The sequence below is a fragment of the Dendrobium catenatum genome, unplaced genomic scaffold (genome assembly GCF_001605985.2).
Source record: "Dendrobium catenatum unplaced genomic scaffold, ASM160598v2 fragScaff_scaffold_896, whole genome shotgun sequence".
Taxonomy (NCBI): Eukaryota; Viridiplantae; Streptophyta; class Magnoliopsida; order Asparagales; family Orchidaceae; genus Dendrobium; species Dendrobium catenatum.
Window position 1 is genome coordinate 104,298 of NW_021319358.1, and position 14,560 is coordinate 118,857.

General features: G+C 35.2%; 2 protein-coding genes across 5 annotated transcripts in view; both read left to right on the top strand.

The window, feature by feature from the left end:
* Positions 1-4,728: 4,728 nt before the first annotated feature.
* On the top strand, positions 4,729-8,669 carry LOC110106898. The gene is made up of 3 exons (XM_020836979.1): positions 4,729-5,456; positions 5,663-6,660; positions 8,272-8,669. The coding sequence occupies exons 1-3, from the start codon at positions 4,729-4,731 to the stop codon at positions 8,667-8,669; spliced, it is 2,124 nt and encodes a 707-aa protein (XP_020692638.1).
* Positions 8,670-8,948: 279 nt separating this feature from the next.
* The window catches only part of LOC110106905 (type IV inositol polyphosphate 5-phosphatase 7-like), a 13,283-nt gene continuing 7,671 nt past the window's right edge, over positions 8,949-14,560 (top strand). For 3 of the 4 annotated variants that reach the window (XM_028697191.1, XM_028697190.1, XM_020836986.2), the window contains exons 1-11: positions 8,949-9,376; positions 9,466-9,568; positions 9,744-9,831; positions 9,934-10,035; positions 10,117-10,581; positions 10,691-10,826; positions 11,348-11,541; positions 11,645-11,753; positions 11,890-12,038; positions 12,122-12,442; positions 12,529-12,583. In XM_028697191.1, coding sequence (XP_028553024.1) covers positions 9,347-9,376; positions 9,466-9,568; positions 9,744-9,831; positions 9,934-10,035; positions 10,117-10,581; positions 10,691-10,826; positions 11,348-11,541; positions 11,645-11,753; positions 11,890-12,038; positions 12,122-12,347 — 1,602 coding nt within the window. In that variant the 5' untranslated portion in view covers positions 8,949-9,346 and the 3' untranslated portion in view covers positions 12,348-12,442; positions 12,529-12,583. Of the gene's footprint in view, positions 9,377-9,465; positions 9,569-9,743; positions 9,832-9,933; positions 10,036-10,116; positions 10,582-10,690; positions 10,827-11,347; positions 11,542-11,644; positions 11,754-11,889; positions 12,039-12,121; positions 12,443-12,528; positions 13,018-14,560 lie in introns of those variants that run through there. The other variant, XM_020836988.2, reaches the window with a different exon arrangement.

Consider the following 14,560-nt stretch of genomic DNA (forward strand, 5'->3'; position numbering starts at 1 on the left):
AGCTCACTCAATGATAAGATGTAAAATGGTATACTCATACTACTAGCCTTTGATGCTAGATCTACAGAGGATGAAAATGTACCCTTAGTACTAACACCTATGACTTAACTAATGTAAGACACTGAGCAGACTTATAACCTAAACCCCACAAAGGATCTAAGCAGTCCCGACTTAGGTTTACCACCCTGCTCAAAAATGGCTACCAGCTAAACTCTACCTAGCATCTCAAATTCATGCAATATGGTCTTATGCAAATGCAAAAGTTATGGGAGGTATAGAAAAGGAATGGGCCTTAAGCCCGACCATATATGATAAAATGTTAATACAAAGGTGAACTACCCCTCTATGTGATAAAAGTAAAATCAATATGCTCAACTCAGTCTATATATGTATGGGTAGGGCTAATTAGAACTAGCTAGTAGCAACTATGAAGTGGACTTGGTTTGAAATAATAATTGCATTTTTAAAAAAAATAAACCAAGAGTGGTAATGCATTTAGTTTTAAAAAGTTGGTTAATTTTAAGTTTTATGTTCAATTTTCTTCCTTAAGAAAATTTTTATCTTTAAAGAATATTTAACATCCTAATAACCTAAAGAAGACTCTATCCAAGCTACCCAAAGCAAAGAAATAAAATAAACCTAATAAAAATATGTAGTTCTAATGTGCAAGAAATATAAACACACCAATCATAAAAAAAAATGAATAATAATTAAAGGTTATAAATGCAGCTAGGTTCTGTAATACACCCCCAAAAAATGAACAAAGGTAGATGAGCTCCATCATAACTACAACTCAACCTAAATCTATACAAAACTAAAAAGGTGCGTAGGTTCTTGATCGATCTTTATATATTTAGCCTCCTTGCTTCTGAAATACCAATACACCTGCTTGGTTTTTTTAACTAAAATTATATTTTAAAAATAAAAATTATTTAGATTCCCTACAAAAATAGATTAGCATAATTATAATAAAATATATAATATGTATATCCGTGTCTAATCCTTAGGGTCATATTCTCAAGGGCTTAGAATCTTTGTAGTACCTTTAAAAGGGGGCATTTAGAATAATTATTTGAGCATTTTTAATAGCCCCTTAGAAATGTGGCCACCTACAAAAAATATTTCTATAAATAATCTAAACACAATAAGGGCAAGTCCTCACTCATCAATCCATAAAAATAAAATAAAATAATCTTAAATAATCTAAGTTAGAAATAATCACCACATCATCATAAAAGTAAAGTGTAAAATAAAGAAATTAAAAAATGTTATCCTAGATACACCCTACCCTAGGATGCCAACAAACATATGTCTTATCCAACACATATGCGTGTGTAAAATTAGTGTTACCTAACTACCCCATATTAGGTGAAGGATTAAAATTATAAGGTTGGGTTCATATCGTTCAATTTATTACCTTTAAAGTTTTTCTTTAAGTAATAAGTTATTTAAAGTGAATTAATTAACACTTAAATCTAGAGTTATAGTTCTGATTATTAAGTTATGAAAAGCATAAATATATGGACTCTAACTTATAATAGTGTTTTAAAAAATTTAGGGGAAAATTATCCATCCTCAATCCTACACCTAACCAAGGCTAAAATGATTATGAGGAGGTAGGGTCAGTTAGTCCTCCCTTGATTTTTTATGACTTAAAGTAAGGCTAATGGGTGACACACTAAGTGAGCTTATCGCCCACCACAAGAATTCTAGGTTTCCTATGTATAAGGTTAATCAATTTTAAAGGTTGACATAAGAATGAAAAACTTACTACCTATAGATATACGAGGGTTCTGCCTGAGATAAGACTTAACATTCAATTGGCTAAGGAGTTGGATTGAATTCCTAAGACTGACTTTAGATTTTTATAAAGGGGATAATTTATGCATATCTTTAGACCTTCTCTCTTAACTTGCGAGGTATATGGCATTGTCATAATGGGCATGAGGAAGGCCTCCATAGGAGACATAGCCCCACAGCTTGAGGTAGTCCAACCTATATATCTTTAAAGAAATGAGTTTATAGGCAATAACTTCATTCTCAAGTGAAGAAAAAGAAAAAAATAACAAATCTTCAACTCTTAAAGGGGATGAATAGATTTCAGCCAATAATTTCAAGAAAGAAGTTGAAGTAAAACACCTTTACTTGGGATCTTTACTAGGGAATAATGTTAAGAAAAATAGGAAGAGAAAGAAGGAAAATGGGAAAAGGAAATAAAGAAAAATAATGAAGAAAAAAATGTAATCAGTAGATGAAGAAGAAGAATGAGAGGGGAAGGAAGGTATATCTGCAATGTGAAGAAGAATAGGTCAATCAGCATGCTGCCTACTCCATCTATCCCTCCTAGCCATGAGCTTCTACCTCCCTCCCTCTGTCTCTATGGATCACACCAACCAAATAGGAAGGAATCTAAATCCCCTCACTTTCTCCCTCTCTCAATTTCCTGGGCACAAATGAAATAAAAGGCCCCTACAAAATCCTCCTCTCCTGTCTCTAATGCAAACTGAACCAGCATAGGGACTTCCATCACTCTAATTTTGTTCAGGTCGTAAGCCTCATTCAACCAAGGAAGAAGGAAAATACCTATCATGCCCTTGATCTGAGGATTGAGATCAGAATTCTCTTTTCTGGGACCATAATAATAGAAAATAACAAAAGATATAACAAAGCTATAGAGCCAGCTACTTTTAATTTTAGCAATCTGATCGCATTTTCTGATTTGGGAAGGGATTTGAGTTAGTTGGAAAGTGGTTTGGAGTTTAATTGAATTTAATTTTAGTCAATCAGGGATAAAATTAAACTTGACTCAAACCCGATTTGAATCAATTTGTATCAATTTGGGTTTGATTACATTAATTTGGTAAAATCAAAATTGAATCAATGTTTATTCAACTCAAAGTGGGTCTAACGAGGCTCGATTGAGTCAATCGAGCATGCTCGAGGGGAAAACATGTGAAAAATAAGGTCAACAAAGGGTGCCGACCTTATTTTAGGGAAAGAGAATGACCCCAATATTCAACATCTCAGTAATATTCATAAGTACCTCAAAGTAATATCTAGCCTAGATATGAACTATTCTAAATTATTTATAACCTTTTATAAGTATACCCTAACCAAGAGGAGCTTTGACATAATATCAAAATCGTTGGGTCCTCCACTACCTTCACTTACCTGAGTATCTGAGTATCTATGAAAAAGCTAGAAGTGATTTATTTTTAGCTACTCCTAAGCAATGTCTCTTCGTTGGTTTAGGGTTGGAAGGCCAAAGCCCTTCCATTGGCAGAGAGACTTCAATTAATGAGATTTACTATATGGAATATAATATCATGTTAGATTAGAGGAACTATATTACCTAACACTAGCTTTAAATTCATCAACAAATTGGATGCCTTCTTATTTCATAGAGACACTCACACTAGAAAATTTCACCTTATCTTCTAATATAGTGCTTTCAAGCCTAAACAATTAGGGGGCCTAAGTATTCCCTCCCTTCTACTCTTAACTATAGTTATAAATGCTCACTCATTTGGTGCCTACACTCTTATGAGAGTATGTTGGTTAGATGGTGGAATGCTAAATACCTCTTTGTCAAAAATAGAACCCCATGGATGCATCTTCTAGAAACAACTTATGTTAGTTGCTATCATTGCAAAATATTACCTCTCCTTTAACCTCTCAAATTGCAAGAAAATCTTACTTTTCTAGGACCCATTGTACAATAGAAAACATTTGTTTGAGTTCTTACAAATTTTTGAGATTTAACCTTACTTAAACTCCAACATTGTAATGCCTGCAATTGTTAGTAACAACTACTACAATTTTCCTCTTAGGTTCTCAACCATACTCTTCATTTGCTTCTATTGCTAATGGTGTTTACTAGCTAGGATGCTATTTTTGCCATTTCATTAATATTCTCTACACAAATCTTGAACCTACTATGTGAAGTAAATTTGAATGACATAAGAATTATTCATTGTGGTTCTCTGTTTTCACTTGGATCATGCAGATGCTCTTATCAAGAGAAATATTTCTGCTCATCCTTTGCTCAATTTATGTTGCATGAAACAAAAGCACTTCTAATATTTATTTAAAGTGCTAGTTCTCATATAAAATACTAAACAATTTGCTCCCCTTTGCTTCTAAAATTCTAAGGAGATCGAGCATTCTATAACCTTTTTGCTTATATTATGAATAATGGTGCTTCAAGATGAATTGCTTTTAATGCAATTGGCTAATTATATATGATGTGGTTTACTTTATTAGCATGAAAGAAATAATAGGAGATTTGGCAATCAAATTCAATGCAATCAATATTTATGCTTATATATTAAAAATGACATTTTAAGTAAAATCTCCTCTTTGGAAAAGCTACCAAGAAGTAAAGGATTTGTTCTTTGTTGTTGGATTTCTTATAGGCCCTTTTGATGAAGATAAGTGGGTATCACTCCCTCCACTCTTTCCCCCTTGCATGCCATTCAATTCTCCTGCTACCTCTAGATGGTCAAATGGCAATCGGGGTTTCAAATTTCTCTCATATTAACAATATATTTATGTCATGAGTTGATATTTTTGTTCGTTCTATGTCTAGATTCCTTTTTTTTTACTTTTATTCTCAACCACTATGACTTTCCTTGAGTATTATATTTTTTTAAAACTCTTATATGTCTTGTTGTCTTCTAAACATCCCCCATCACCGCCCCCCTAAACCCCACCCCCATATTCCTCTCTATGGTTTATGCAGCTAATCATATAGATGATAAGAAGATTCTTTGGGATGACCTTTTGGCCTTAGCTGTTGGTATTAATCATCCTTGGGCTATCATGGGAGATTTCAATTATTGCAGATTTCACTTTGAAAAAGTTGGTGGCAATCCTCTTCCTCCCAGCAGGCTGGGGGAGTTAAATAACTTTATTTTTGATAGTGGAATGCAAGATCTGGCTTCGGTTGGACTTTCATTTACTTGGTTTAACCAAAGGGTTGATTTGTTCATTCATATTAAACTTATTAGAACCCTTGTAAATGCTGCTTTCCTGGAATCCTTTCCTTCAGCTTATTATAAGGTGGACCCTCCTATTGGCTCTGATCATTCCCCTTTGATCATGATGGCTTCCCCGGTTACTAAAACTTATTCTCAGTTCATGTTCAAGGATTACTGGTGTAAGATGGATGGTTTTTGGGAGGAGGTTCTGCATGCTTTCCATAGACCTATCACTGCCAGCCCTATTACCTCATTTTATAACTCTCTGACAAATCTTAAGCTTTCCCTTAAGGATAAATGCTGGGCCACTTCTAACTTCCTCTCCAACTCAATTTTAGAGGCTAAGAGCTTTCAATTTCAATGTCCCTCTAATATTCAGCTTGATCTTTTAAATTTGGATCTTAATGCTACCCTTAAAAGGGCTAATGATATCTTGCCTCTTTACAATCCGCTTGGTCTTCATGGATTTCTCAAAGGGTAAAAGTACACTGGCTTTCTCAGGAAGAAGATGACCTTGGTTTTTTGTATGCGATGATTAGAGCTAGAAAAAATAGAAATTGTATCAAAGAAATTGTTTCTCAAAGGGGTATTCACACTTCTCATCAAGTCATTGCTACTGTCTTGATAGATCATTTTCAAGCCTTGTAAAACCCCCCTAGTCCTACTCTTGGAAACTCTTTTAGCATCCCTATTGGCAACTGTATTCCTTCCTCCCTCTTGGATGTTCTAACGGTTCCGGTTACTACTAAGGAGATTAAGTCTGTTGTTTTTGATGGGGTTGCTACCTCTAGCCCTGGCCCTGATGGCTTCTCTTTTGGCTTCTATCAACAAACTTGGCACTTAATTGGGGACCATCTTTGCAAGGCTGTGAAACATTTCTTTAGCTCGGGTCACCTTCCTAAAGGGGCAAAAGCTACAGCTATTTGCCTCATTCTTAAAGGAACTCATTCCACCAACATTGCTGATTTTAGACCTATTTCCTTATTCAATGTGTTCTACAAGATTATGGCTAAGATTCTTGCAAATAGATTAAATATTGTTCTTCCTTACATCATCCATGAGAGCCAAGCTGGCTTCATTGCAAGAAGGTGTTCCACTAATAATATTGTTCTTGCTGCTGAATTACTGAAAGCTTTTAAAGGTTCACCAAAATTCTTCAGTGCAAAGATTGACATTAAGAAGGCTTTTGAAATAGTTTCCAAGGTCTTCTTGATTAATAGATTAAGGGATAAAGGTTTCCCTGAGATTTTCATTACTTGGATTGAGGGTTGCATCTCGGAGGTGTATTTCTCTATTTGCCTTAATGGCTCTTTGGAGGGATTTTTCAACTCTTCCTCCGGGCTTCGTCAGGGTTGCCCCCTTTCTCCCCTGCTTTTTTGCATCATCATGGATGGACTTTCTTCTTGCCTACTCCCTCACAGTAACTCTTTTATTGGGATTAATCACAAGAATTTTGAGCTCAATCATCTTATGTATGCAGATGATCTTCTTGTTTTTGGTGATGCGTCGTTGGAGAATGTTACTTGCTTGAAAAATGTCCTTCATTGTTTCTCTGAAGCTTCGAGTCTTAAGATTAATCCGATGAAAAGTTTCATCCTTTTCTCTAATATGGTGGACAATGGTGATCTGATTGCTGCTATCTTGGGCATTTCTAATATTAGGGACTCTCTTACCTATCTGGGTATCCCTATTACTTCCAAAAGGCTTAATTTTACTCACTTCCAACCTCTGTTGAGCAAGATTTCTGCTCTACTTGAGGGTTGGAAAGTCAAATTTCTCTCTTTTGCATGATGGGTTCAATTCCTAAAATTTATAATTTCTAATACTCTGGCCTACTGGATTCGTGGAGCAATTATACCCAAATCTTGTCAGAAGATCATTTCCAAGTTCTGCTCTAAATTTCTTTTCTTTGGAAAGTTGAATGATAAGAAACTTCATCTTATTTCTTGGAAGTCTGTGACTAGGCCCAAATGCAAAGGGGCTTTGGGCCTGCCTTCTTTTAAATCTCTGTATTATGGTGTGGCTTGCTCATTTATTTGGCGTATGTACAATGGCAACTCCTTGTTGGGCTGGTGGTATAGAGTTAATTTTGAATCCCCTTCGAAGCCCCCCACTCCTTCTGCTTCCAAGTTTTTGAAGCTAATTTGACACACCTCTCACAGCATAAGAAATGTTCTTAAATTTAATGTGACTCCCAATGGTACTCTCTCTTTGCTTTGGGACCCTTTGTTCAATGGTAATGTGCTGGCTAATTATTTTGGCTCCAGTAGGCTTTCTTTTGGATTAATTCAGGACTTCATTGTGAACGGTTCTTGGAATCTGCCAGATTACTTACCTGAAGACATTAAGAGCTTGATTTTAAAAATCAACATTGAGGAGCAACCAGCTTTATCCTTGTTGGGTTCCTTATCCCCTACTTTCAAATATTTTACTGCTCTATTTTTTTATCACCTGGAAGATGTTAGATGGTCCAAATACATTTGGCATAGGAAGCATGCCCTTCGGTTTTCCTGTTTCACGTGGATGGCTATTCAAGGGAAGTTGAAATGCGCTGATCAGCTTATTCTAAGGGGTATTCTGGCCTTCCCTGTCACGACCCGACCCGATCCGGGACGGACCCTACTCGCACCGGGCCGCGACAAAACCTTTTTATCCAGGATCTGGCTTTGGAATTTGGTTACTGAACTGAATCTTCCAAATTAATCAACTCAACAAACACACAAACACAGAACAACAGAGCTACTATAAATCATCAAACGCAGCGGAACAAAACATCTATATTTTCATTTTCCTCAAAACAATCATCTACAGATACAGTACATGGGTCCCAGGACGATCCAGATCGTCCTGGACGATCCTGGAGCAGATTTTTTGATATTACATTCCCCCTGTGCTCTTTTTGTTCTGGCTGTCTGGAAACCCACTCCCATCTCTTTTTTGAATGCGACTTCTCCTTCTCTCGTCTTACTGGCATGCTTCCTATGCTTAGTAGCTTTTATCTTAGGTCTAATCTTATGCAAATTTATGATTTTTAGACAACAATATTCTGCTGAATAGATGGGATAAGAATTTCTGCTCTCTCATTATTTTTGGGATAGTTTATTTTCTGTGGAGGGAAAGAAACAATAGAAGGTTTTCCTCTGATTGGGAAAGTCCAATTTCTGTGCAGCATAAAGTTTTATCGGCTATTCGGGCTAAATCTAAAAGCTGAAGATTTAGAGAAATGTTCTCTATCTAGTTTGGGAATATTTTGAACTGATGGCATTTTCTTTTATGGATTGTGGGATTTTAGTTTTTTGCTGGAGGTTTTGTTTTAGCTGCAGTTCTTTTGGTCTTATTTTGCTTACTTTTGGGATTGGGCTATTTCCGCTGTGGGCATTCTCTTTCGAGACCTGGAATTTTCGGAGTAGATATGGTGTTTCTATTCTACAGTTGTCTTCCTGTAAGGGTTTTCAGATTGGAACTTCTTCTGACTGTGAGCTGTCTTCGCTTGGAGGAAATTTTGAATTTTGCTGGACTATGATAAGCAAAGGTCTACACCATTCCTCCTTAGGATGGTCTTTTGGCAACCAAGGAGTTCATTGTGGAAGTTTTGGGAGAAGCTGTGATGGTCAGCAGGTTTTCCTGGCTATTGGCAACCGGCTTCTTGTTGGATTTTGCTGCTGCGTGTTCCTCTCGGTTTCAAGCTGATTTGGCCTATGATGCTTGACTTGGTGTAGACCTAATTCTTAGTCCTGTAGGTTTTTTTTATACTTCATTTTGGTTATTTTTTGGAAGTATAGTTTTTTTCTTACATGTAATTTTTCTTACTTGTAACCTTTTGATTTAATATACGGGTCTTTGCCCCTAATTTTCCTAAAAAAAACAATATATTGAATGCATGGAGTATTCAAAACATTTGGAATATTCATCATGTTGTAGTTTTTATCCTTCTTTGCTAGTGTATCCTTGGATGGATCGGACCTCCAAAGAAGATCAGAGGAGAGAGTGCGCTAGGAAGAGATAGAGATAGAGAGAGGGAGATCCATTTCAGCGCTTTATTCTCTTGAAATGGGAGTCTTTGGCTGTGCCTACGACACCGAGGTTTCTATATCCTCTCTTATAAGTTTCCACAGCCAACATCGCTTTCTCCGTTACCAGGACTCCAACTTTTCTCTACTTAAACCAACATTTTTGTTCTGGCCCTTCTCATCCCCCATTTCCTCTACTCTTATTAGCTCAAAAAATCAGATTTTTATTCTCCAAAGCAGCCCAAAATACTTTCTTTCATTTCCAAAGCTGTTTTCCTCCTTATTTCTTCTTCTAATGTAGAGCTTATCTACTAAGAAATCAGCTAATAATAGGCTGCATGAAGGAGCACTGTAACAATGAGGGATGAGAATTCTGCGAAAAGCAAGGTTTTTTTTTTCCTAATATTACTTAAATTTTTCTTAGTAAATTTCTATTTAGTTGTGGGATTTCTGATTTATTCCTCTTTTTTATTCAGTTATCATGGTCTAGGACCCTGGAATTTGCCCTGGTAAGGAAATGGTTCAATATTAAGAGCAAAGCACGGGATTTTCATGTTAATGATGGTGTTGGGAGGAGAGGTGGCACTCCTGTTTCCTTTCCTTTGGTGCCTTAATTTGATTCGTTTTTTATAGACAGGATGCATTTTGTTCGTACCAGAATGGCCATAGATTCATAATAAACTCATAACTTATTGAAATTTTATTGAGGATCAAACCCTTCGTTTTTTCATCTAATCTTATTGAACTTCCACAGATATATACTGTAGGAAGAATCCTGATCTACGTTGGCAAACAAGATTTGATTGTAATGAAGCTCAAGTCACTGATACGAAGGATTGCAGGTGTCCTCCTTATTCAATTCAACAAGAAATTAAAATGCCGAAGTCCTCTCATTATGAGATTCAATGGTGATAAAGTTTTATCTGGTTTAATTTGTCGATTAGGATGTTTGTCGCGACATGGAATGTTGGTGGAAAATCCCCACCTAGCTGTCTGAACCTTGACTGGCTTCATTCTTCACCTCCTGCTGATATTTATGTCTTAGGGTAAATCTTGATTTCAATTAGAGCATAGTAAGTTTTAACATTAGAAATTGGTATAAAATTCCATTCATTTCCTTATCAAAGTTTTCAGGAAATAGTCCCTCTTAATGCTGGGAATGTCCTGGGAACAGAAGACAATGGCCCAGCAAGCAAATGGATTTCTATCATTAGGAAGACATTGAACAATCTTCCTGGTTCTTGTGGTTATGACCTTGACATCGGTTCAGATAGTTTGGGTTCATCAACAGGGCAGAAGAATTTGTCTTTCTTTCACCGCCGGTCTTTACAGTCTCTCAACCATAGCTCAAGGATTGATGGTGATGTGATCGATCATCAGGCCGCCATAAACCGTCGGTTTAGTCTATGTGATCAAGTCATTTTTGGTGGCAGACCGAGTGATTTTGATCCTAGCTTTACATGGGGTGTTTCTTCAGATGATGAAAATGTCAGAGTTGACTCACTAGATACTTTACTCTTCTCGCCAATCTCCTGCGGCTATGGAGTTTCGACTAATATGGAAGATAGAGAGAGATGTGCAGGGTTGTCTAGGTACTACTTGAGGCTTTAGCTTTACTTATTTTAGTTTGCTAAGTTCAATCACTTGTTATTGACCCTTAATGAGCTAATTAATACTCACTATTCTATTGCAAAAAAAAAGGTATTGTTTGGTTGTGAACAAGCAAATGGTTGGAATATTTCTCACAGTGTGGGTTAGGTGTGAAATAAGAGATGATGTAAAGAACTTGAAGGTGTCTCATGTTGGCAGAGGGCTGATGGGTTATCTTGGAAATAAGGTAATCATAAATAATTTACTTTTTATGTTTCGAATATCTTTGTGGGTTTGATAGAATTAGCATCGAATGATCAAGAAGATAGAAATGTCGATCCTAAAGTACTAAAATGCATATGAGCTTTACAAATTGATTTACAAAGAATATATTTTAACACCTTAGATGATACTAAGTAGGAATGAAAAGAAAAATATGTTTTGAGCATTTATATTTAATTGATAAAAATAATTTTAAAGAATTAGGAATGCAGAAATGATTGATTTTAAGGTTCTAAAATGGATAAAATCCGTTCAAAATGATTCTAAACTAATAGATTTAACATCTAAGATAACACTCAATAGGAATTAATCGAAAATGATGCTTCATAAAGTTGACTCGAAATAGTTCGGATAAGGATAATTTTTCCTTGTGCTTACATATAAATTTTAGACTGATTTGAAGATTGGTGGTATGAAATTTGTGTTATAAACCTGCTATGAAAATATGATTTGATGAAAAATAATAATATTGATTGATTCTTGCAGGGTTCAATTTCAGTCAGCATTTCATTGCACGAGACAACCTTCTGCTTCATCTGCAGCCATTTAACTTCTGGGCAAAAAGAAGGAGATGAACTCCGAAGGAATTATGATGTACTGGAGATTCTAAGGAAGACAAGATTTCCACAATTTAGTGGGCAAGGTGATGTAAAATCTCCTGAAACAATATTAGAACATGAGTAAGTGCATTTCAAAACTACTAGTTGCTTTCATCTGATGAAACATTCAAAGTGCTTGATGACTAGATCATAAGCTTGTTTTGTCCCCTTATTCTTATTTCAGTCGAGTAATATGGCTTGGAGATTTAAATTACAGAATTGCTCTTTCTTATCAATCAACCAAGGCTCTAATTGAAATGCAGAATTGGAAACTGCTGCTTGAGAAAGATCAGGTGATCTGTAAATCCTTCTATGGTCTTACTCCTACTTTTATATCTACTTATCAGAATTATCTATCCATCTTGTTGATTGCTTTACTTTCTTGGGCTTTAGATAAAATTACGGTTCTTCTATTTCTTTTGAAATCAGCTTAGAATAGAACAAAGGAGTGGCCGTGTTTTCGTCGGATGGAATGAAGGAAGAATATATTTCCCTCCCACTTACAAATTTTCGACTAACTCTGATCATTATTCTAGTTATGACATACACCCAAAAGCGAAACGGCGAAAACCTGCTTGGTATTTTAACTATGGTCTAAAATTTATATTATGTGTCATTTGTTGAATTTTTAAGCAATATCTTAAATTCTTTGATTTAAAAGGTGCGACCGCATATTATGGTATGGAAGAGGACTTCGACAGTTGTCATATGTTCGTGGTGATTCAAGATTTTCTGACCATAGACCGGTCTATAGCATTTTCGATGCTGAGGTTGAATTGATCAATTATGATCATCCCAATAGGAGCATGAATTTTATGAGCTCACATATAGAGGTTGAGGAACTATTACCATACTCTTTCCACTGCAATGAATTCAATTTCTATTGATTGGGGATGCCAGAAGGCAGCAAGAAAATGTACAGAGCTCTAGTTAAGGTTGATCTTTGAAAGATGGCAGCTTAGGAAAAAAAAAACTTGCAATGGTAAACTATTTATGAACTCATAGGTTTAAATCTATGCTTGTTAAGGTTTTCTTGTGGTTAACAGTTTTTTTCTGTTTATGTACCAGTTGCAAATCTACTTCATTGCAAAATTAAAGAGGCCATAATCTAACAGCTAAACAGGTAACAGTCTTACACATCTTCAAAATCTACATTTTTTTTTTTTATGATTGAATATATAATAATGTAAATGCACTAGAAGCAGGACAAATTACTGCAATTTGTGTTGTAAACTTGGAAATTTATATGATGGATCTCAAATCATGAAATAATTCACTTAACATACTAGCCAGCATGGAAGAGTTCTGAGAAATATGCCAGACTGGTCATCAGATTTGCTCTAGAGGATGATTTAGTTAAATTTTTTTGCTGCACTTAGCATGCAGAACTCATTCAGAAGAAAGTTGATAAATTGGAATTTTTAAGCTAACATATTATTTCTTAGTGGCAGGCATATATTTTGTATAGAATGAGCATAAAAAATAAATATGTTTTGGCTACACTGCATGAACAATAAATATGTTTTGGCTGCAAAAAAAATTTGCTCCACTTCTACAGATTTTGAGTAACGTAATGCTGTTTTAAGGCTATCCATTGAATGTATTGTAATAGTGAACGTACTAATTTTAGTTGACACATATAGCTAAAGTTCCAGATAGGTAAAAGATATCAGTAGTTATAACGGTAAAGATGAACCTATCATAAAAAATATAGTGAAGCATGAAATAAATCATGCTTGAATAGAAGAGCAAACTATGCTTATTCATCAAATATAAATCAGTATAAACTACTGTCATAAGAAAATCCTATAATTGATTGAGAAGATGATCGAGTCAGAAGTTCATTACGATGCTGGAGGATTTACACCATGCATACTCCATCGTTCCGTTCTCACCAACAATTTTCACGATGAATTTTGGCGAGTCTGGACTGGATTTCTATGATGCATTTGTCTACAAGATCAATGGCTTCTTATAGTGACATCCATGTGTGATAAAATCCATCCATCAATGGTAAGGAGTAGGAACCATAACCAAAATCATGCTTGCCTAATTTATTAAGAGTTGCAATGTTGTCAATATAACGGAGAGATGATCTGATATCTATGTTATAACCTGGTAGTAAGATGTTGATAAAATTTGAGCGCAAGGTAAAAGAATGTAGAATGCTTAAAATTTGTTAGAATTTTTTGAATAAAGCATGTTAAAATACATGAGAAAAGAGTATTTTGTTCAAATCATATCATATCAGTGTTTATCAAATTGTTATAGTACTAATGGTCGGTTGTAGAAATAATTTTAGAATTGTTCTGAGAAAGTATATATTTTAGAAGTTGTGAGTATTATAGAATTTTCTTTTTTCTCTTGAAAAAGTGAAACAATAGGTTTCTTGTAGCCATCATACTTCAGCAGGGACGGAACCCCATAGTATTCAATGGGGGCAATTGCCCCCCCTAAAAATTTTTTATTATTATTATATGACTTTTTAAATAGTTTATAGGAGTTTTTATGCAATTTCCCCCCCTAAAAAAATAAAATATTATGATCTTTAGGTGATTGCCCCCCAAGAAAAATTATACACATTATGTGGATGTGTTATTATAAGAGTTTTTAGGCAATTGGCTCCATAAATGTTTTAAAATATTATGATCTTTAGGCAATTGTCAAATACAAAGAAAAATATTAAAGAGAATCCAAAAATATCCTTATAACTAAAATTTGTTTCAGGGACGCTGCCTCCGGAAACCCAGGGGGCATCTCCGGCAGGGCGCTGCCCCTTGACCCCTCGACCTGACCGGGCAGGTTGAACCCCATCAGGGGGTGCTACCCCTTTGGACCCCCGACATATCTGAGAAGCGTACAAAGATCAAAGATATGAATAAATAGAGGTCGAGCCAAATTCAAGGCAACTCCAACATACATTTTGTAGAATTTGAATAATTAATAAATTACATCATTTTGATTTTTTTTTGCAAACAAAATCATCCATACTTTAATCTAATTTTGTTTAAGAATAATTCTCATAATATAAGATGTTGATGATATTTTATAATTGTATTATGTATTCAAGTACAAAGAATCATTAGTCACTAAAATGATA

Excerpts from the sequence above, each read along its gene's own strand:
- LOC110106898 (XM_020836979.1), top strand. The coding sequence starts at position 4,729 with ATGGTTTATGCAGCTAATCATATAGATGATAAGAAGATTCTTTGGGAT. Across the intron at positions 5,457-5,662 it reads CTTCATGGATTTCTCAAAGG|CATCCCTATTGGCAACTGTA; the intron begins GTAAAAGTACAC and ends AAACTCTTTTAG. Across the intron at positions 6,661-8,271 it reads GGACTCTCTTACCTATCTGG|TTTTTTGCTGGAGGTTTTGT; the intron begins GTATCCCTATTA and ends GTGGGATTTTAG.